Source organism: Chiloscyllium punctatum, chromosome 24, assembly GCF_047496795.1.
Source record: "Chiloscyllium punctatum isolate Juve2018m chromosome 24, sChiPun1.3, whole genome shotgun sequence".
Taxonomy (NCBI): domain Eukaryota; kingdom Metazoa; phylum Chordata; class Chondrichthyes; order Orectolobiformes; family Hemiscylliidae; genus Chiloscyllium; species Chiloscyllium punctatum.
Window position 1 is genome coordinate 51,302,021 of NC_092762.1, and position 22,781 is coordinate 51,324,801.

Genomic DNA, 22,781 nt, shown 5'->3' on the forward strand with positions numbered 1-22,781 from the left:
TTTACAAAGCATGCACACACGCAAACATACATTCTCTCATGAGCACACTCACATGCAGTCTCTCTCGCTCTCTCATGCACACAGACACACATATAAGTCTATGGGGTGAATTTGCATTTGCAGAATTGATGTTGCAGAAACATTCTATTTCAAAAAGCACACAATCTGCAGGCAGTAAATGAAGGCTGTCAATTCATGTAATATTTTTATAAATTCCACTTTGGAAATAGAACCAGTCTGACTCAAGATTGGGATACAGACAGACTCTAACCTCACACCTTTAATGCATTGCCTGAGCTGAAATGTCACTTTTATTTCATAAAGCCTTAAGTTATCCCAAATATGTGACTTAAAAGAAGAACTGGGATTTACGTATTAATGAATGGAAACATGCAACCCATTCTAAAATATGAAAGACCTAACAACAATCTAGATTTGTTCAATATATCATATCAGTTGCATGACACTGTAATTGTTTGCTATAAATTCTGTGTCTTATGATCCTGCTCCACAGCTACCTGATGAAGGAGCAGCACTCTGAAAGCTAGCACTTCCAAATAAACCTGTTGGACTATAACCTGGTGCTGTATGATTTTTAATTTTGTCCAGCCCAGTCCATCTTTGGCTCCTCCACATCATGTCTGCCAGTATGTGCATCTCTATTTTATTTGGCTCCCCTCTGCTTGCCTCACTTTATTCTTCCTGCGAGGGATGTCCTGTGACCTGCCAAAGACCGAGCACTTTTGTATTTTCCGTATTGTGGAACGAATCTTTCAGCCATCCCTTTGAAATGAAACCGATCTCAATTCACCATTTCTATTCCTTCATTTTGTGCAACATCTTTGTGGACGATGAGATCACCGTATGGCTGGCTCAGAGGAGCGAAGGAGCTTAATTAACATGCACAGCTCAGATAACACGATCGCTGAAGCACCCTGGGTTAATGAGTACCTCGACAGATGTTAATTCTGCTCTCTCGCAATGACAACCCCTCTGAGACAGGCAGTTACTCTGATGAGGTCATTGCCACTTACTGTTAATCAAAAAAACATTTCAAGAAGCTAAAATAAACAGAAAGAATCTTCAAGTTTCTGTCAGCTCTCTGTCATTCCTACTGTGTAAAACCAATTAATATCCAGTGGGCTGGAGGAGCAGAGGCAGACCTCGAGAGAAGGGGAAGCAAAAGCAATGAGCAGTCAGCAAGAAGAGATGGACTGCAAGCTGGGAAATTAAAGGCCATTAGCTCTTCAGTCAAGTTCCCTACTTGCACACTGACCTTTAACTGATGAGTAACTCATCTCCTGACTCCCGAAAGCCTGTCTGCCATGTACATAGCACGAGAAGGAGTGTGACAGAATACTCCCCACTTGCCTGGATGGGTGCAGCTCCTAACAACACTCAAGATCCTTGACACTGTTCGGGACAAAGCAGCCCGCTTGATTGGCACCTCATCCACAACTACCCACTCCCCTTATCACCAACGCTCACTAGCAGCAGTGTGCAAAATCTACAAAATGCACTGCAGAAATTCACCAAAGATCCTTACTTATCTTCCAAATCGACAACCACTTCCATCCAGAAGAGCAAGGGCAGCAGATACATGGGAACACCACCATCTGCTATGTCTTCCTCACTCACCATCATGACTTGGAACAGCGATCTACTTCCTTCACTGTCACTGGGTCAAAATCCTGCAATTCCCTCCCTAACAACATTTTGGGTTAACCCAGAGCACATGAACTGCATCGGTTCAGGAACCACCTTCTTAAGGATGACGAGGGACGGGCAATAAATGCTGGCCCATCCAGTGAGGTCCATGGCCTATGAATGAATTAATTAAAAATAAAAATTGGCACGGCCTGAGTGGGAAGCTGAGGGTTGACTGAAGAATTCCAGTCAGTGCCTATAATGGGCCCATTAATGTCTTTAATGGAGGGTCCACTGTTGCTCCATCTAAGCATTCAAATTTACCATGAAGCGTGCTCTGTTTCAGTATTACACTCAAGTAGGTTTCAAAGGGAAAACAGTGGAGCTGTTTGCAGAGGAAACAACTTTGCAAATTTATACTGTCTGTGATGTAACATAATCTCAGAAGCAAAAATAACCAATGCTAATTAGAAGAATGGATGAAGGTTAGATCAATGGGGAAAAAATAATAGATGTGCATTCTTGGAGCACATTTCACAACCACAAGGTGACTCAGAGCAGACTACAGCCAATGGTAAGCCTACTCTCTGTCCTCATGCACAAAACACAGAAGCCAATTTGTACACAGCAAGCTCCTGCAAACAGCAAGGTGATAAAGACCAGATAACTTGTTTTCGAGATGCCAATTGAGTGATAAGAATTGGCATGGTATACAGAGCTGTGGTGGTTCCCACCCTTCTATACGGCTCTGAGACGTGGACTGTCTACAGCAATAATCTCAAGTTGGAGCAGTCCCGCCAACACTGCTGCCTGTGCAACATCCTGTGAATCTGTTGGGAATAAAGACACATCAACATCAATGTCCCCAACCAGGCCAACATCCCTCAGCTTCGAAGCACTGACCCCACCTTGGTCGGTTGTGATGGGCTGGGCACATGACTGACACGAGACTCCCAAACAGGTGCTCTACTACCAGGCAGGCGAGGCCCAAGTGGACAGAGGAAGCGCTTCAGGATTACCCTCAATACCTCATTGGTAGAGTGCAGCATTCCCACAGACACCTGGGAATCACTGACCCAAGACCATCCAAAATGGAGGAGGAGCATCCGGGAAAGTGTCGAGTACCTTGAGATTTGCCGTCAGGAACAAACGGAAGCCAGGGGAAAACAGCATAAGGAGCGCACTACAACCCCAATGCCGCACCCAACCCTTCCCACAACCGCCACCCGCTCCAAGTGTAACAGAGTCTGCAGTAGCCACATCAGTCTGTACAGACATCTATGGACACACCCTGAGAGTGGAAGACAGTTATCCTCATCTGCGAGGGAAGTTTTGGCATCAGCTTTGAATGGCATGGGGGCTGGGGTACCTGCAGGTGGAGGTGTTCCCAGATATCTGCTGCCTTTATCCTTTTGGTTGATAGGGGTCATGGGTTTGGAATTTGCACTTGAAGGACCTTAGTGAGGTGCTGCAGGGTAGCTAATGCATTTATAGAGATGACGTAGGGATGTACAGCATGGAAACAGACCCTTCAGTCAAACCCGTCCATGCCAATCAGATATCCCAACCCAATCTAGTCCCACCTGCCAGCACCCGGCCCATATCCCTCCAAATCCTTCCTATTCATATACCCATCCAGATGCCTCTTAAATGTAGCAATTGTACCAGCCTCCGCCACTTCCGCTGGCAGCTCAAAGTTGCCCCTCAGCCCTCTAGTTCTGGACTCCCCGACCCCATGGAAAAGACTTTGCCTATTTACCCTATCCATGCCCCTCATAATTTTGTAAACCTCTATAAGGTCACCCCTCAGCCTCCGACGCTCCAGGGAAAACAGCCCCAGCCTGTTCAGCCTCGACCTATAGCTCAGATCCTCCAACCCTGGCAACATCCTTGTAAATCTTTTCTGAACCCTTTCAGGTTTCACATCTTTCAGAGAGGAAGGAGACCAGAACTGCTCACAATATTCCAACAGTGGCCTGACCAATGTCCTGTACAGTCACAACATGACCTCCCAACTCCTATAGCATCCAAGGAACAGGAGAATCGATGTTTCGGGCATCAGCCCTTCTTCAGGAATTCCTTGTAGAGGGAGGAAGAGAGCTTCTTCAAGGAAGGCATCCTTGTAAGAGGATTCGCAGTAGGTTAAAATCTTCGAGGAGAAAGTGAGGACTGCAGATGCTAGGAGAAAGTGAGGACTGCTGATGCCCGAAACGTCGATTCTCATGTTCCTTGAATGCTGCCTGACCTGCTGCGCTTTTTCAGCAACACATTTTCAGCTCTGATACTCCGGCATCTGCAGTCCTCACTTTCTCCTCCCAACTCCAGTACTCAATACTCTGATCAATAAAGGAAAGCATACCAAACACCTTCTTCACTATCCTATCTACCTGCGACTCCACTTTCAAGGAGCTATGAACCTGCACTCCAAGGTCTCTTTGTTCAGCAACACTCCCTAGGACCTTACCATTAAGTGTATAAGTCCTGTTAAGATTTGCTTTCCCAAAATGCAGCACCTTGCATTTATCTGAATTAAACTCCTTTCTTGCATTACAACAGTGACTATAATTGTAAACACTTTGGAACATCATGAATCTGGGAAGGGTGCTGTATAAGACATAAGCCTCTGTTTTCTGCATTGATATGTTCTCCATTTCTGATACAATAAGACTTACAGCAATAAAACCCGAGAGTCACTCAGAATAAAGGCTGGTATTGGACTCCCAGAGTCAGTAACAGGATCAATCTGCAAGTGGGGACGTTTTTTAAAGACTTGCTCTTAACACCTACCTTAAATACACCTCCCAAACAGTGGGGTGCATGAATTCTGTGAAAACCTTAGAAAGCCGAGCAGAATTGTGACAATAAGGGTAAGGCTGTGCTGATTTTCTAAAGGGCATATGGGCAAATCAAGTACTTGAATGCCACATTGGGAGGCTGGGGGTGGGGAGGGATGGTAGAAAGGAGGCCGGGCCTTGAACGTGGCAAGTGTTCTTAATCCGATCCTGTGGTGTTATTCTAATGGACAGATGGTTCACCCCAGGTTCCCGCAGCCCAGTTCTGCACTCCACCTCGACACCTCGCTCACACTTTCAGATTGAATTAATTGGAACTCATTTTCAGAGGAATCCATCTGCGTTGCACAGAATGCCCCCTGGACAAGAACATATCAGAGTGCATGATGAAGACAAAGAACACAGCGTTCTCCATTACTCAGGCAGACTCTCCAGGATCTTTTCTCCCTGTTTCACATGCTCAATGTACCCTTTAGCAACATTCCTGCAGTCTCACTCTCCTATGAGAGGTTTGTCTGTGTTTCAGTTCGTTAAACATGCAGACGATATAAAGCTAAGTGGAAATGTGGGTTGCGAGTGAAAATGTAAAGTGGCATCAGGAAGATTTGGACAATCCTAGTGAATGGGGAAGCACGAAGCAGATGAATATAATGTGAGGTTATCCACTTTGGCAGGAAAAGCAGATGTGCCACATATTTCTTAAATGGTAAGAGATTGCAAAGTGCTGATATGCAAAGTGACCTGGGTGTCCTTGCTGATAAGTCACTGAAGGCTCCCATGCCAGTGCAGAAAGCTATTAGGAAGTCAAATGGAATATTAGCCTTTATAGTAAGCCATTAGAGTACAGAAACAGTTAGATTTGCTTCAATTGCATTGAGTCTTGGTTAGACTACATCTGGAGTACTGCGTACAGTTTGGTTTCCTTATCTCAGGAAACATTGCCATTGAGGGAATGCAGCAAAGATTCGCCAGAGAGTGGGACTGTCCTTTGGAGAAAGATTAGGCAAACTGAACCTGTATTCTCTCGAGTTATGAAGACGGAGCGGTGACTTCATTGAAACTTACAAAATGCTTAAAGGGGTAGACGCAGGTAAGATCTAGCAAGAGAGAGCGTAACTTAAAAATAAGGGGGTGCCATTTAGGACTGAGGTGAGGAGAGGTTGATAAAATCACAAGGGGTATGGATGGGGTGATTAACCAAGGTCTTTTCCCCTTGACAGGGGAGTCCAAAACTAGAGGGCATAGGTTTAAGGTGAGGGGGAAAGATTTAAAAGGGACTGAAGGGGCATCTTTCTCATGCAGAGTGTGATGCGTGTATTGAATGAGCTGCCAGAGGAAGTGGTTGGAGGCTGGTAGAGTTACAGCATTTAAAAGGCATCCGGATGGATATGTGAACAGGAAGTGAGAGTGATATAGACCACATGCTGGCAAATGGGTCTAGATTTAATTTGGGATGTCTGGTTGGCATGGACGAGTTGGACTGAAGGGTATGTTTCCATGTTGTACCACTGTATGATTCTACAACCGTATTTTAAAGGCAACATTAGTGGTCAGTGCAACACACATTCTGTGCTCCTCCTCAGTGATTAACCTGTCCATCGATGGGCTCCCCAGGGTGCTGTGACTTTGTTGAGCTGAGCTGAGCTTGGGAGGTCTTGCACCCTCTGATGCAGACCCTGCACTGCTGCCCCAGCCCCATGTGGGTCTCTAGGTGAAAGCTGGATTATCCAAATGGACCCATCGAAAGGCAATTCTCTGCCCTTGTACATGGTGAATGTGACCACTGCAATCGGTGCTGCTTCATAATATATTAGCTATTCCTGAGAATTTGTGATTCATGAACTGCTGAGCACATAAAAAGCCCTAATGAAGAAAAAAAATGAATTGGTACTGGCAAGGGCTGCAATTAATTGGCGTTTTCACTCATGCTCATTACTGAAAATTGTTTCAGAATACCATAGTTAATAGCCTGAATAAGGTAACACAGTAATGTGAAGTGCTGTAAATCTTTGATCACAGCACACTGAGGTTGCAGAGCACCTGGGTTTGTGTGTTTGCAGCTCAGGAAGATTGCTGAGGAGCAAGTTGAAAAGATTAACGTCTATCGGAGAGATTGGAGAGAGATAGTGACCGAGAAAATGCACATCACATGGTGGCCCTTTGCTTAGGAATGTAGGAACAGAGTAGACCATTCACCCCATCAAGCTGCTCTGTCACTTAATACTATCATGGTGGATAGACCACATTGCTGTCTTTTACTCACACTATTCCCACAAGTCGTTATGTCATTGGTAATCATTGATCAAACTTTTACTTTAAACATAGTCAAAAACTGAGTTTCCTTAATGTCTGTGGTAGAGAATTCCAAAGATTCACAGCCTTTTGAGTGAAAAAAACTTCTCCTGATAAAAAATCTGTCCCAAATCTTGAATAGACTTAATGACCCAGCCTCAGTAGCCCTCTTCAGTAAAGAATTCGACAGATTCACTACTCTCTGAGAGAAGTAATGCTTCCTCATCTTGGTTTTAAATGTGTGGCCCCTTAATTCAGAGAGAATGGTGGAAGTGCCACTATCACTTCCTCTGACAGCTCATCCCATACATGCGCCACCCTCTGCATGAAAAAGTTGCCCCTTAGACAAGATCCCATTGTACTCTGAGGTAACCTTATCACTGTCCACTACACCTTCAAGTTTGGTGTCATCTGCAAGTTTACTAACTATACCTCCAAGACTCGCCCACAAGGGGAAACAATCTTTGTGTATCTACCCCGTCAAGTCCCTTAAGAATTTTGTATGCTTCAAGATGCTGGCTCTCCTCCTCCTAAATTCCAAATGAGTACAAGCTAAGACATAAGACAAGGATGTTGCAGCACATTGCTCTAATGCCTTCTTCCCTGGTTGCCTGACTAATTGCATGAAACATCAAACACAACATGCACACTTTGGGCCTTGAATTATAGAATGATGGATGCTTACCATGGTTTCCAATGTCCACTAGCCTGTACCCCATGATTATCTGGCAGTGGTAGCACAGAAATGATGGGGAAAGGGGAAATGGACTCAAGCTCTCCACTCAAAGAGCTTCCAAATCCAGGTGGAATGGTTTTCAGCAAAGCCTTCATGGTCTCCTAACTAGACAGCATCTGCAAAGGGCATGTCAAGAGTCAAAGCAACTCTCTGAACAGCCTGTTTCTAACTCTGATAAATTGGACAGGTTAAATCTCTACTAAGAAGATTAAAGTTTAGCAGTTGTACAAACATGTGCACATGAGTGTAAGAGAAATGTTCCTCCATGGAGTTTCTATCACTTAAGAGTCGTAGAGATGTACAGCATAGAAACAGACCCTTTGGTCCAACTTGTCTACGCCGACCAGATATCCCAACTCAATCTAGTCCCACTTGCCAGCACCCGGCCCATATCCCTCTAAACCCTTCCTATTCATATGCCCATCCAGATGCCTTTTAAATGTTGCAGTTGTACCAGCCTCCACCACTTCCTCTGGCAGCTCACTCCATATATGTACCACCCTCTGAGTGAAAAAGTTGCCTCTGAGGTCTCTTTTATATTTTTCCCCTCTCACCCTAAACCTATGCCCTCTAGTTCTGGACTCCCCCACCCAGGGAAGAGACTTTGTCTACTTACTCCATCCATGCCCCTCATGATTTTATAAACTTCTATGAGGTCACCCCTCAGCGTTTGACACTCCAGGGAAAACAACCCCAGCCTGTTCAGCCTCTCCCTGTAGCTCAAATCCTCCAACCCTGGCAACATCCTTGTAAATCTTTTCTGAACCCTTTCAAGTTTCAGAATATCCTTCTGATAAGAAGGAGATCAGAATTGCATGCAATATTCCAACAGTGGCCTAACCAATGTCCTGTAATGCTGCAACATGTCCTCCCAACCCATGTACTCAATAAAGGAAAGCATACCAAACACCTTCTTCACTATCCTATCTACCTGCGACTCCACTTTCAAGGAGCTATGAACCTGCACTCCAAGCTCTTCTTGTTCAGCAACACTCCCTAAGAGTTAGTTGAATTAGATAAATTCTACTCTATTCCACTCTTTTCCTATCGTGCCCTTTCTCACTGCTGGATGACTGGTCACAATGGAAGAGAAGATGTGAATTGGTGGGGACAAATGAGAGTGTGAAGTAAAAGGAGGTTGGTGATTACTACAATAAGATAGGAAGAATGCCCACTGCATGAGCTCCCCACGTCAGTGGAATCCGAGTGAACGCTGGATCCACAAGGGCATCGCTGGCACTCAGAGCAGCAACGGTGGCAGCACACACTGCTTTCCTCCCCTGTTCTTCCTCCTCAAACTGCCCTCCAGCAATCTCCACTCTGCACCTTATTCCTTGCACAGATCTAAACTGTGCTGCTGAATGAAAATCCTAAGTGTAGAAAGGCAACTTTCGGTGAGAGTCACGTGAGCTAGTCCTTCTCCATACACAGACAAGAAGGCAGATGCGAACATTGAGTATTTATGGCAGCATTTCCATTAGATTGAAATAATTAACTCAGGTGCTCCTCTGCTTTCAGGGTAGCAGTAGATACAACTCCAAACTTGAAACATGTGTCACAGTATCACTCCAGCTGAATCATTGCACACGTTGATTAGGAACCGTGCCTCTCAGCGCATCTGCAGTTTCTTTTTGTCTCTCTCAACTAAACATGGAAGCCACTTTTCCTGATGCAACTGAAGGTTTGCTTTTAAATCTCCAAGTTGTTCTTAAAACTCACTCATCCTCTCGAGGTTAAAATTCCTTCTCTCTGCCCTGGTCCTCAGACATTTCCGTACTGGCCATTTTAACCACGGTGTTGGCCCATTTATTTTAATGGTGTTTTCCTGCCTACTTTCACCAGCGCTGATTCTCAGTGTTGTGCTTCTGAAGTTTTAGATGAACCTGTTCATATGTTAATGTTCTCTGAGTGATAGTTCACGGGCACTGTCCTTTCATTCACTTGGCAGAAGTCACTTTGTTGATATCTTCCATCTAATGTCAATAATTCCAGTAGACTGAATAAACAGGTGAGTGGAAATATTCCCCGTTTCCTATTTCAGTTCTGACTGTATTCTGACAATAGATGGCAGTGACTCAGAGGTGAGCACTGCTGCCTCACTGCGCCAGGGACCTGGGTTTGATCCCAGCCTCGGCCGACTGTCGACATGGAGTCTGCACATTCTCCTCATGTCTACACCTCTGGGTGCTCCGGTTTCCTCCCACAATCCAAAGATGTGCAGGCTAGGTGGATTGGCTATGCTAAATTGCCCATAGTGTCCAGGGATGTATGGGTTAGCCATGGGAAGTGTAGGGTAATAGAGTCAGGGTGCAGGTCTGGATGGAATGTCCTTCAGAGGGTCTGTGTGGACTTTGTGGGCTGAATGGCCTGCTTTCACACTGTAGGGGTTCTTTATAAATTGGCCAACATCGGGGCTCCGACCCATCACCAATGGATTGCTTTCGATATCATCACTGATGGGCCGGTGAGACGGTTTTGGCATCAATTGCACATGGAAGAAAGTGACTGAACGAAAACTCTCAGCAATGCCTAGACAGTGTTTTTGGCAAAAATCAACATCGCTTTCCAAAACACAAATGGGTTTAACGGACCCAGGAACCCCTCCCTCCACCCCCCCACCGTCGAACTTGTCTTACCAATTTAAAGGATTTGCTCCCTTTGCTATGCTGAAATTTGATTTCTTCTTTTGGTTGTTATGGCAACAAGATATTCCACACCAGTGTAGCAGGATTGTGCTGAGTAGACACCAGGGACCAGGTTCTTTGTTGGTCAGAGTTTCAAACTGCATTTGAAATCTGAACCTATAGCTGGAGGCGGCTCCGTCCTCAGCGCCACTCAATCAGCTTTCTAGTGGTGCGTTGGTAGTTTCCCCACCTCTGGGCCAGGACACACATGTTCAAAGATCCCCCCCCCACCCCCCCCGACCCCGACACAGCTCTGGAGGCGTGTGATAACATCCCTGACAGGTTGAGTAGATAATACCTATAGCAAATCCTCAACACCAAAGAGAGTTCAGAACTGAACTCACATTTTTCTCTAGCCCATGGCAATCACCCCTTACCCCCTTTGCTCACCTGTCCCCTCCAGCTCCAATTTCACCCCTCTCCCAACGAACACAAACAGCTTACCAAACAAAAGGAACGTGCCAACACTGATTGAATCTTTCTCTTCCTTTGTGCAGACCTGCCATCTGGTCCATGTAAAAATATCCATTCTCTTCCTGTCTAAATCCAGCCAATTAGTGCCAAATAGCTATTTGACAACAGAGGGTTTCACAGTCAAGCCCAGCTCAATGACTGCTGGGTATCTACTCATACTCATTTTCCCACCACCCATCCTGACCTTAACCTCTCCCCAGGCTGAGGTTTCACCTCCTTGAGCCGCGTTCTCTGGATTCTTTTCCCTGAAGTTGCTTGACATTTCTGCCTGCTTCTCCTCATTTAAAAACCAATCTTAAAATCTCTATTTCTGACCCTGGCTTTCCACCTCCCTCCACAGCATGGCACACATTTGCTAGTCTCCTGTGAAGGCTACTGAAGCCTTTTACGTTAAGAGATGTCGATACAAATACAATCTGTTTTTATTGTAATTATCCAGCACATGGTCTTTGCATTTTCACCATTCTGTCAATCCCCATCAATGCTGACTATCCCTCTTAAATCCAACAAGAAACAGTCAGCCAGTCATACTGAGACAATCTAGAACACAGTGCAGTCTATGAGAGTTGAGAGATGGGAAACCTTATAAGTTTCTGACAAGATCATAGTATCCTTACAATGTGGATATAGGCCATTTGGCACATCAAGTCCACATGGTTTGTTTCAGTTAAATGTAGACTTATTGTCCATAGACAGAAATGATTCCTGGGGTCATATGAAAACTTGCCTTAAAGTTCAGAATAATCCAAATTATGCAGGTGTGACGATCCAAACACATGACAGTAACAAAACCCCAACCTTCCCTGCAGCCTCTTAATGTTTGATCAGCCATTTGTGACTTCTTGAGTTGAGAAAACAATATTTCTGCAAGTTAACCATTTACTTTCTCCACCACAGGGTTGACGACAATGGATTCAACCTTACAGATGGCACACAGTCATGAGAGAAAAAGACTGTGAGGAGGGTGCAAAGTATCTGCACAGCTAACAGAGCCAGCAAGAATATGAAAGCTGGAACATCATGTGAAACAGAGTGAAGTTGTGCATTTTGGCAGGAAAAAATAAGCGGCACGGTGGCTCAGTGGTTAGTGTTGTTGCTGCACAGTGCTAGGGAGCTTGGTTCGATTCCACCCTTGGGTGACTGTCTGTGTGGAGTTTGCACATTCTCCCCGTGTCTGCGTGGGCTTCTTCCCACAGGTTAGGGTGAATTGGCTATGCTAAATTCCTCATAGTGTTCAGGTTAGGTGCATTAGTCAGGGGGTAAATGTAGAGCCATGGTAAATGGGTTTGGGTAGGTTACCCTTCAAAGGATTGGTGTGGACTTTTATTGGACCACAAAGGGCATGTTTCCACGCTGTAGGGACTCAATGAATAGGAGGTTTTTTTTAAGGGAAAGAGTCTAGATAATGTCAGAGGAACCTTAGTATCCTGTACATGGATTGCAGTAAGTTAAAGGCCTTTATTAAAAAAGCATTCTTAATGTAATTGTATAGAACTGAAGAGAGACCAACGTGAAACACCTGAAGTATTGCACACAGTTTGGTCTCCTTACCGAGAGAAAGATATGGTTGATGGTGGGGGTACAATAAAGGTTCTGAAACAGACATTAGGACAAGGGGATTGTTGGATGACATTTAATTGGGAAGATTAGATTAATTTTATTTTCCCTGCAGTTTAGAAGAATATACAATAATCTCACCTAAACATGGAAAATTCGGTGAAGTTTTGCTGGAGCAGTAACTGGGAGGAAATGTTCCTGGGATGGAGTATCAAGGATTAGAGATCACAATCTCAGTTAGAGCTCAGCCGTTTAGCACTGAGAGGAGGAAGAATTGCCTTAATTAAATGGTTGTGAATCTTCAGATGGAGATACCAGCAAATATAAACACCAGCAAAGATCTACTCTAATTTTACATGCTTCAAATTCTTTGTTATTCTGTAGAATTTTTTGCTTTGAATTTTATGGCAACACCTCATTATCTCTTAATAATGGACCTTCAAAGGATATGCCATCTGAGAGCATGCAAGGTACAACCTTCAACGTGAACAATGCAGGACTGGGACTCAATGGTTGGCTTTACTTCTTATTTCTAGGGAAGTCCTCACCCACTCCAGCAGTGACAGAAGGGGCCTTAGAAACTTTAATGTTTACCTGAAAGGGCAAGCAGGGCTTCAGTTTAACATCTCATCCAAGTTGAGACCTTTGACAGCGCAGCACTCCATCAGTACGGCACTGGAACACTGGCCAGTTTGAATCTTGAACACACAGCTCCTGCCTCAAGTGTGTACTAACTCTGAACTACTGTGAAAACTATCGCTATCAGCTGAGAGAGGCTGAGGAGTAAAAGAGGGGAAAAGTCAGTAGATCTAGAAGTACCCATGGAAATACAGACCCTGCAATGTGAGTTAAACAGTAAAGGGGGGTAACAGGACAGACTCCCTGAGACTGTTTTCATTCCTCAGAAAGTTTAAATAAAATAACCATCCAGGGTCAGTGTCTCTTTCTCCATTTGAGAATCGCCTCAAGGGCTGGGGGATGTTTGCAGTTGGCTACACTGTTTCCCTGGAGAACCCAACATCTCAGCCTCACTGCAATGATGTCAGTTGGTTGGTCAATGGTTCCACTGAAATATTAAACAGAGATAATGCTGGTGATGATTAGGGCAGTTTGTAAAAGTAGCAAAGTGTTTGTGGGGTATACGGGTTAACTCAACCTTTACTCCAATAATAGCTACAGAGTATGTACATGAGGAGCTATGTCTCAATAATGTCAAAGCACATGGACCTGAGAGCTGAGTGCAGAGGATACGGACATACCATCTCCTGTATGTACGTAAGAAGGGTTGTTATAGTTCACTGGCAGGCTGTCATCGCGACAAACTAGCCACGATCTTACCATAGAGAGAGGGGGAATTCTTTCAGTGTCCTGATCAACGATTCCCCCTCAACTACGTCATTCTCTCATTGTGTAATCAAACTATCCACTTCACCTGATGAAGGGGCAGCAAACAGGTGTCATCTGACATCTGGCCTCAAAAAGAAAACACTCTCCATCTATAGAACACTTCAAAATAACTCACTACCTTTGAAATGTTTGAGAAGTAATAACTTGCTGGATAAAGAGTCAAGGGATTGTCATTAGCCCTAACTCTCCTGGGTAACGGAGCAAAGATCAGCCTAAAGTTCCAGTTCCCTCTGGTTTCTCAGTTGTGCTGACGAGCTGATGCTGGGATAGGCTTGACTGTGAAAACTTTTGGCTGGTTAGCGTATTGGGAGCTACTATCAATACTAGAAGGTGAACGGTAAAGAGGATGAGACAATGACAGCATTCATTATCCGGTAAGATGCCCCGCAGAGGGATAGAGGTTAAAGAAGAATAGTTAGGTTGGATGTGGTAGTGAGAATTGGATAGATAACTAAAGGAACACCACAAAGAGCTACCAGCCACAGCTCTGCTACTAATGTCCCCTCAACAGCCTCTGTCAATAACTGAAACAAGTTTAGCAGCTGTCAGGAAGGGGATGTGCTTTGGGGTGTTTTGAAAGCAATTTAAGAAGCTGTGAAGGCAGAATGGAATCCCTTGGGTGGCACGGTGGCTCAATGGTTAGCACTGCAGCCTCACAGTGTCAGGGACCTGGATTCGATTCCAGCCTCGGGCAATTGTCTGTGTGGAGTTTGCACATTCTCCCCATGTCTGCGTGGGTTTCCACCATGTGCTCTGGTTTCTTACCACAATCCAAAGATAAGGCTCGCGAGGCATAACCTGCCCCTCACAAATCCATATGCTGACTTTCTTTAATCAAACTATGTTTTTCCAAATAGTCATAAATCCTATCTCTCAGAATCCTTTCCAGTACCTTGCTTACCACAGATGTAGAAACATAATAATTCTGATAATTTGAACCATGCACATCTTAAACAAAGCTTCCCAATGGAGGGTAGGATGGATAGGTTTGACCCTATTGTGAATTTGACGACTCACAGAGCATGGCCTCTTGCACTAAGTTGCTGGAATGAAGAACTTGGTAAATTGCCCATAGTGTTCAGGGATGTGTAGGTTAAGTGAATTAGTCGGGGTAAATATAGGATAATAAGGTAGGGGAATGGATCTGGGCAGGGAATGAGTCTGGGTGGGTTACTCTTTCGATGGTCAGTGTGGACTTGTTGGGCTGAAGTGCCTGTTTCCACACTCTAGGGATTCTATGATATCATCAATACAAAGGAAACCCTACATGGTGTGGTGAGCCATGAGGTCACATGAGTACAGATTCGGCATGTTCTGATCACAATTATGTTGAACAGATATCAAGGACAAGTCCAGTCATGATCTAGTCACTTCATGCTGGAATTCTTCATTCCAGCAACCTAGTGCAAGAGGCCACGTTCTGATCGTCAAATTCACGATAGGATCAAACCGATCCATCCTACCCTCCATTGGGAAGCTTTGTTTAAGAGGTGCTTGTTCAAATGATCAGAATTATGATGTTGCCACTTCTGTGGTAAGCAAGGTACTGGAAGGGATTCTGAGAGATAGGATTTATTTGGAAAAACATAATTTGATTAAAGAAAGTCAGCATGGGTTTGTGAGGGGCAGGTCATGCCTCGCAAGCCTTATTGAGTTCTTTGAAGATGTGACGAGACAAGTTGACAAGAGTTGAGCAATGGATGTGGTAAGGCATTTGATCAGGTTCCTCATGGTAGGCTCATTCAGAAAGCTAGGAGGTATGGGATACAGGGGAATTTAGCTGTCTGGATACAGAATTGCTTGGCCGAAAGAAGACAGTGAGTGGTAGTGGATAGAAAGAATTATAACTGGAGTTCGGTGACCAGTGGTGTCCTGCAGGGATCTATTCTTAGGCTTCTGCTCCTTGTAGTTTTCAGAAATGACTTAGATGAAGAAGTGCATGTGTGGGTTCATAAGTTTGCCGATGACACAAAGTTCAGAGATGTTGCACTTAGTGTTGAGGGCTGTTGCAGGCTACAACAAGACACTGACAGGATGAAGAGCTGGCCTGAGAAGTGGCAGATGGAGTTCAACCTGTCTAAATGCAAAGCGATTCATTTTGGAAGGTCAAATTTGAATACTGAATACAGAGTTAAAGACAGGATTCTTAACAGTGTGGAAGAACAGCAGGATCTTGGGGTCCATGTACATTGCTCCCTCAAACTTGCCATCCAAGTTTATAGGGTTGTTAAGAAAGCATATGGGTTTTGGCTTTCATTAACAGGGGGATTGAGATCAAGAGCAGCAAGGTTTTGCTGCAGCTCTATAAAACCCTGGTTGGACCACACTTGGAATATTGTGTTCCGTTCTGGTCGCCTCATTATTGGAAGGATGTAGATACTTTAGAGATGGTGCAGAGGAGATTTACCAGGATGCTGCCTGAATTGGAGATCTTGTCTTCTGAAGAGAGGTTGAGCGAGCTAGGGTTTTTCATACTGGAGAGAAGAAGGAAGCGAGGTGACTTAATAGAGATGTACAAGGTTATGAGTGGCATAGATAGAGTAGATAGTCAGAGACATTCCCCCCAGGGTAGAACTGGCTGTCACGAGGGGTTATAATTTGAAGGTAATCGGAGGAAGGTGCAGGGAAGATGTCAGAGGTAGGTTCTTTACACAGAGAGTGGTGGGTGTGTGGGATGCATTGCCACGGTGGTGGTAAATCCAGAGACATTAGGGACATTGAAGCGACTGCTGGACAAGCACATGGGTGGTAGTAAATTAAGGGGTGTGTAGGTAAGGGGGATCTTAGATTACAATAAATGCTCAGCACAAGATCGTGGGCCTGTACTGTGTCATACTGTTCTATGTTCTATGTTGAGCTGTCTCAAAACCACAACTCTTCTCTGCTCAGAGCTTGTCCATCTCAGTTGTGTGCATCTTTAACTGTTCACTGCTCGTCTATCAAACCTGAACTCCAAGCCACTTTCCAAACCATTGCCCCACCTTCAGATGCTGCTAATGTCTCATTCCACTGGAACGGGTACTTTAGGCCCCAGCCTGTGTCCTACAGGCAGCCACCTTTAACTCCTAAATATAATCCCATCGACAGATCTTGCTCGAAGTTTCAGCCATTCAGGCACCCCTCTCTGAATCATTGTTGCTTTTTGCCTTGCAAAATCCTTCTCCAAACCCATCCGATCCACTGGACCTTTCCAGCATTATATGGAACTCTGGCAGTGTTCAGAGTGAGGAAACAGGAGGAGTGAAACACCAAGTGAATGCACTGAGATGCAACTAAACAGGTGAAACCATTATATTGCTCATTTTTCAAGGAAATACCTTGACTAATTAGAGTCAACCTGCCTGCTTTAAAACACAAATAAAGCTTGGCAGTTAACTGTCAGTCATCACTTAGCTGGTGCATTATCCAAGTTAATACCTCAAACAATCAAAGTGCATGTGCCACCCAATCAGCACTGTACTTCATATTGCAAATATGCTGTTTTCCTTCCACAATGGTCTTTGTTAAGCTGTTCTGATGAAAGCAAGGTGAAAAGCTTTGATAAAATATGTCTTTTTCAACAATACTCAAATTCTGCATTATCAAGTATGTATTTACAATGTGTTGCTTCAATGCAAAGTTAAAGAACCATCTTTCTGTTTTAACAACATCCAGGAACAACTTACAGTGCTCCATAATCCACAAACCCTGAAAAGGTGGGGTTGATACATTAATAGGTATGCATAGTGCCCAGTGGAGTATGCACCAGCGATCAGTGACATCACTAAGTTGAGGCAGTTAGCAGACAGCATTTGTGGACCTTTTTCCTATTGTAATCTTAATCTTCAAAGAAAAGAAACAAGGAGCACAGGAATGCCATTCAACTCCTTGGTCCTGTTCCAATGGTTGACTCAGCTTGAATAGGAAAATATACATAAGTACAAGATAAGTACCAAAAATGATTGTGATATTGATATTCAGTCACATTTTTCTTTTTCAATGCATCCTATTAATCACTTGCAGTGACATCACCACAAATTCTATTAAATAGGAGAGCTTTACCTTCAATCGTGGAGTCAGCGTGTACCAAGGACAACAAGGCCATTACAACAATGATGGGAGGCATTATCAAATAGTTGGGTAACAACATCCTTGGCGATGACCTTTAACACTGGCCTGGAAGTCGAGGCCTATACCAGCGTAATAGTTGTCTTCAGATAGGATTTACTCTGAGTCGAGAAAGACAAAACAAAAAAAAACAAAATTTAAAATGTACATATTTTAGGCAAAAATGTCTAACAAAAGCATAGATTTGGTTCAACTTTTAAAAAAAAATTAAATACATGAATTAATTGCACAGTAGTCCAGCCACTGACTGTTCACTTCAGTTCAAATGCACCTGCTCCCCTTTGCATGAAGGCTCACAGAACAAAAATCTCAATAATTTGACACTAAATTTCCATTTTTCCTCACACAAGCCATAAAACACTCGAGTAGAATGTGTAGGCATAACATTGGTATACGAAGACTAGGAGTTTAGAGACACGTGACTTGTGCAGGCTCATGGGAGGTCACTATTCCTCTCCAAGATGAAAATATTGATTTTAAATTGTTAAGATTACCACCTTCAGGCGACTGGCTGTGAGGACTTTGCACATTCCCCCCAGGTCTCTGTGGGTTTCCTCTGGGTGCTCCGGTTTCCTCCTGCAGTCCAAAGATGTGCAGGGTAAGCGGATTGGCCATGGGAAATACAGGATTACAAAGGGAGGGGAGAAGAATGGACCAGGTTTCGAAGGTCAGCACGGACCCGATGGGCCAAATGGCCTGCTTCAACACTGAAGGGGTTTTACGATTCTATCCTCTGCGCCCATGGAATCAGCAGGGGTTTTGGCCCAACGTAGAACTGACCAATTCCTTCCTAAGAAAAGTTACACTCTTCTTTGAAATGAAACACTTGCACGTTGTTGAAAGATCTGGAGCTTGCTTCCTTGGCTCAGTTAGTAGATGGATTATCCAGTGCAGCAATGAGTCAAGCAAATGTCTTAGGTTTGCTACCAAATAGTCAGTGAAGCCCAGGAATTGCAAACCGGGAGAGGTCGGTAAAAGTGGATTGAGCACCCTTGTGCTTGGACAATGGCAATGGACACGTTCCCTTTCTGGTGATCTCCAATGGAAACAATTTGTGTACAGATGTTTCTTTAGGGCTCAAATGTCACCCCCTGATTATGGTCACCGACTGGTCCTCTATGTTAAGTTCGGCTACTTATACCTGTACCAAGAGATGGCTCTGCATATTCCAATACCTGAGGAAGAGGAGCTATGATGGTCCTCCTGTTAAAACTAGCTTTATTTCATTTAAGAGGCAACAGCATGAGACAGGATCATTAGACATTGCACCGGAGAGGTTAATGCTGCCACTGATATGAGAAGGACCTTATCGTACAGAAAGCTTTTCATCCTTTCCTCCAATTCAATTGAGATTTAATTTCAAATATTTTTCTACGCCTGGAAGAGAGACAGTCGGCTGGTGTGCAGAACACACTCATCATGTTGAACAAAAGCCAGCAAAGAATGATGACTGCCTGAATACGTTGGCCAGAAATACATAAATAAAAAACAAGGCAAAGTGCAGCTTGCCAGCTCTCTCCACCAATCACCTTCGAGGTTACTCATGAGGTCAAGGTGAAGATTCACATCCATTCAGTGAGTGGACTGACAGCATCAGGATGGATAAATATCCTGGCCGAGTCAGCAGTTTCAGATTTAAGTCCAGAATATTTCATTGTCGTCAACCCTCACAGCGCTATAACAGCTAAGATCTGATAATAACCATTTGGTCTCCCCTTCACAGGGCTGGATGGGCTCCTTCCAGACACACTGATCATCGTTCAGGGCAGCTAACAGACCTGGGAAAATGAGGCTGGCTCAGGTTTCATTAATTAGAAACACAATCTGAAGAACTAAAAACCAAACCTATATCTTCAGGAGAGTAAGTCCTGGATCCAACAGTCACCAGGCCATTTCCTGTTTGTTCGGAAACACAAGATCCTCGAGCTACCTCTCATCCATTTAGATCATGGTCAGCTCGACTCCATTTACCTGCTTTACCCTCATGATTTGGAGACAGAGAATTCCAGTTTCCCACTAAAGTGCCTCCGAATTTCCCAGCTAAATAGCTATTTTAAGATTATATCCTGACAGTGGAGGTCTTCTGGTGTACTGGATAGTGTCTCTGCCTCTGAACAAAAAGCTGTATGACTTGATGGCTAAAGGAAGGTGTGCTCATCACATGGCCGAATCTCAAATCCTTCCAGAAATGTCAATGGCAAACAGTAAGAGTCAGAGAGATTCCTGGTCAGCCATAAAAATCGAAGCCCCTGCCATAACCCTCCATAACTCCAGCCTACAACATGCTTGTAGATGTCCAGGTTGCCACAGAAACCTGGTCTCCTTGGAGGGCATTTGTGTTGACTGGCTAGTGAGTCAGATTAGTGCTGACTGAGGTGTGGCAGGCAGTGGTTTGATTGCGTTCTGATTGGGGTGAATTTGGATCTGTCTCCTTGCTCTCCCTTTGGTGGAGGCTACGTTGCTGAGAGTCGAACCTACCTTCAGGCAGAAGAAAGTGCCCCCACTCTCCATTTCCCCATCACAGGGAACCGTTTCTAGGCAGTAAATTGTAAGGCGAGTTTCACAGAGAGCTCCACTTAATAAACAATACACTGAACCAGTCTATAAAGACCATAAAACATAGGAGTGGACATAAGGCCATTCAGCCCATCAAGGCCACTCCACCATTTAATCATGGCTGATGGGCATTTCAACTCCACTTACCCGCACACTCCCCATAGCCCTTAATTCCTTGCGAGATCAAGAATTTATCAATCTCTGCCCTGAAGACACACAACGTCCCGACCTCCACTGCGCTCCGTGGCAATGAATTCCACAGGCCCACCACTCTCTGGCTGAAGAAATGTCTCCTCATTTCTGTTCTAAATTGACCCCCTCTAATTCTAAGGCTCTGCCCACAGGTCCCAGTCCCCCCACCTAATGGAAACAAATTCCCAGCATCCACCCTTTCTAATCCATGCATTATTTATAAGCTTCTATTAGATCTCCCCTCAACCTTCTAAATGCTAATGAATACAATCGCAGGATCCTCAGCCATTCATCGTATGTTAGGCCGACCATTCCAGTATCATCCGTGTGAATCTCCGCAGGACACGCTCCAGTGCCAGTGCATCCTTCCTGAAGTGTGGGACCCAAAATTGGACACAATATTCTCAATGGGGATATGTCATGCCTTTGCTCCAATCATCCTTTGTCAACAGCATGCTAGCCCTCACATACTTCTAGCTTCCCATTACATGGATCCATATTATTTTCCTCAGCTTCTCCCTGTGGCAGACTGTTCCACATGACCCACGTTCTGGATAAGACGCTTCTTTTGAACTCTCCATTTCATTTGTTGATGACTGCCTTCTCTTTGGAGTGGGAGCAGGGTGTATTGGGTGTAACAGTTTGCTGGACAAACAACACGGGGTTCAGAATAATACCAAAGCACAACTTCAACATTTTCATGGATGTGGGCATTTCGAGTTCGACCAGAATGGGTAATTATTGCTCATCCCTGATTGCCCTGGAGAAAGCGGTTGGCTGCAGTCCATGGGTTGGCAGGCCAGCCCACCATGACGGTTGGGAAGGGAATGACATGATGTTGATCCAGCAACTGCAAAGGAACAACCAATATATTTCCAAGCCAGGCGTAGCTTGGAGAGAAACCCGCAGGAACCCCAATCCCACCAAGACAGACTTGAGACCTGCCTCCTTGTCCTGTCCCAAGGAGTGGGAGACATTGTCAATCCATCACAGATAAAAGAACTACTTAGAAAACAGCTCAGGATGAAATATCAGCAGGCAATAAGACAGCACTTGCCTTCAGGGACGGTACAAACAAACAAAGTAATTTTATATTGATTAGTTTTGCTCTTTCCTACAGATGAAATTGTGCTCCCTGAGTTTATTCTATCATTATCTTACTTGACATTATTTGGTCACCTTTCAACTTTCTTTTTTTGAGAAAAGTGAGACCCATTTTGCTTATTCTTTCCTAACAGGTATAACCTTGCAGTTCTGGCATCAGTCTTGAAAATCCTCGCGGTCTAATGTAAGTTTGATATAAGTTCGGAACAGCTTCTCAGTTCCACCCTTCGGAAAATAAATCCTCATGTTTTATGTGGTTTTGTTATGGTCTAATTCATGTTCCCAAATGTTCTGCTATTACTCCCCCAATAAATGATTGCATTACTTTTCCAACAATAGATGTTAGGCTAACCAGACTATAGTTACCTGCTTTTCTCCTTCCTCCCTTTTTGAATAGGAGGTGCTATTTTAGCAGTTATCCAAACCTCTGGTACTTCTTTAGAATCTAATCCTTAGATTCTAAAGAAGTACCAGAGGATTGGATAACTAAGAAGCCATTCCGAACTTATATTAAACTTAGGTTAGACCGCGAGGGGAGTACTGTGTATAGTTACACTCACCAAGTTATAGAAGGAATGTAGATGTACTAAAAGGTTTGCAAGAGAAAAAGGTTTGCAACAAGTGGAAACAAGAATTGTTGGAGAAACTCAGCTGGTCTGGCAGTGTTTGTGAAGAGAAAACAGAGTTAACATTAGAAGATTTTCAAGACTGCAAGGTTATACCTGTTAGGAAAGAATAAGCAAAATGGGCCTCACTTTTCTAAATATTGTAACTGTGCCTGCCTCTATCGCTTCCTCTGGCAATTCATTCCACACACTAATCACCCTCTGTGTAAAAACATTGCCCCTCACGCCCCTTTTAAATCTTTCTGACCTGAGCTTAAAAATATGTCCCTTGGTTTTGAGCGCTCCTCCACCTCCTACTCCTGGCATTTGGACATCTGCATGAACAGGAAGGGTTAAGAGGGATATGGGCCAAATGCAGGCAAGTGGCCTTAGTTTGGAAAATTGGTTGGCATGGAGATGTTAGTCTGAAGGGTCTGTTTCTGTGTTGTATTACTCTATAACACTATAAAAAGTTGGAAAATGGAGTATGAAGTGGGAAAATGTTAAGTTGTTCATTTTGGAAGAGAGAACCAAAGAACAGAGCATGCTATAAATGGAGAAAAATTGCAGAAAGCTGCAATACAAAGGCACTCGGGGATACTTGTACATGAAACCCAGCAAGTTAGCA

General features: G+C 44.2%; 1 protein-coding gene across 1 annotated transcript in view; it reads right to left on the reverse strand.

Annotated features, from left to right (window-relative positions):
- LOC140494541 (receptor-type tyrosine-protein phosphatase delta-like) overlaps positions 1–22,781 on the reverse strand; it is a 384,530-nt gene that overhangs the window by 315,227 nt on the left and 46,522 nt on the right. Inside the window, exon 2 of the mRNA XM_072593818.1 lies at positions 17,631–17,797. Coding sequence (XP_072449919.1) covers positions 17,631–17,718 — 88 coding nt within the window. The 5' untranslated portion in view covers positions 17,719–17,797. The remainder of the gene's footprint in view (positions 1–17,630; positions 17,798–22,781) is intronic.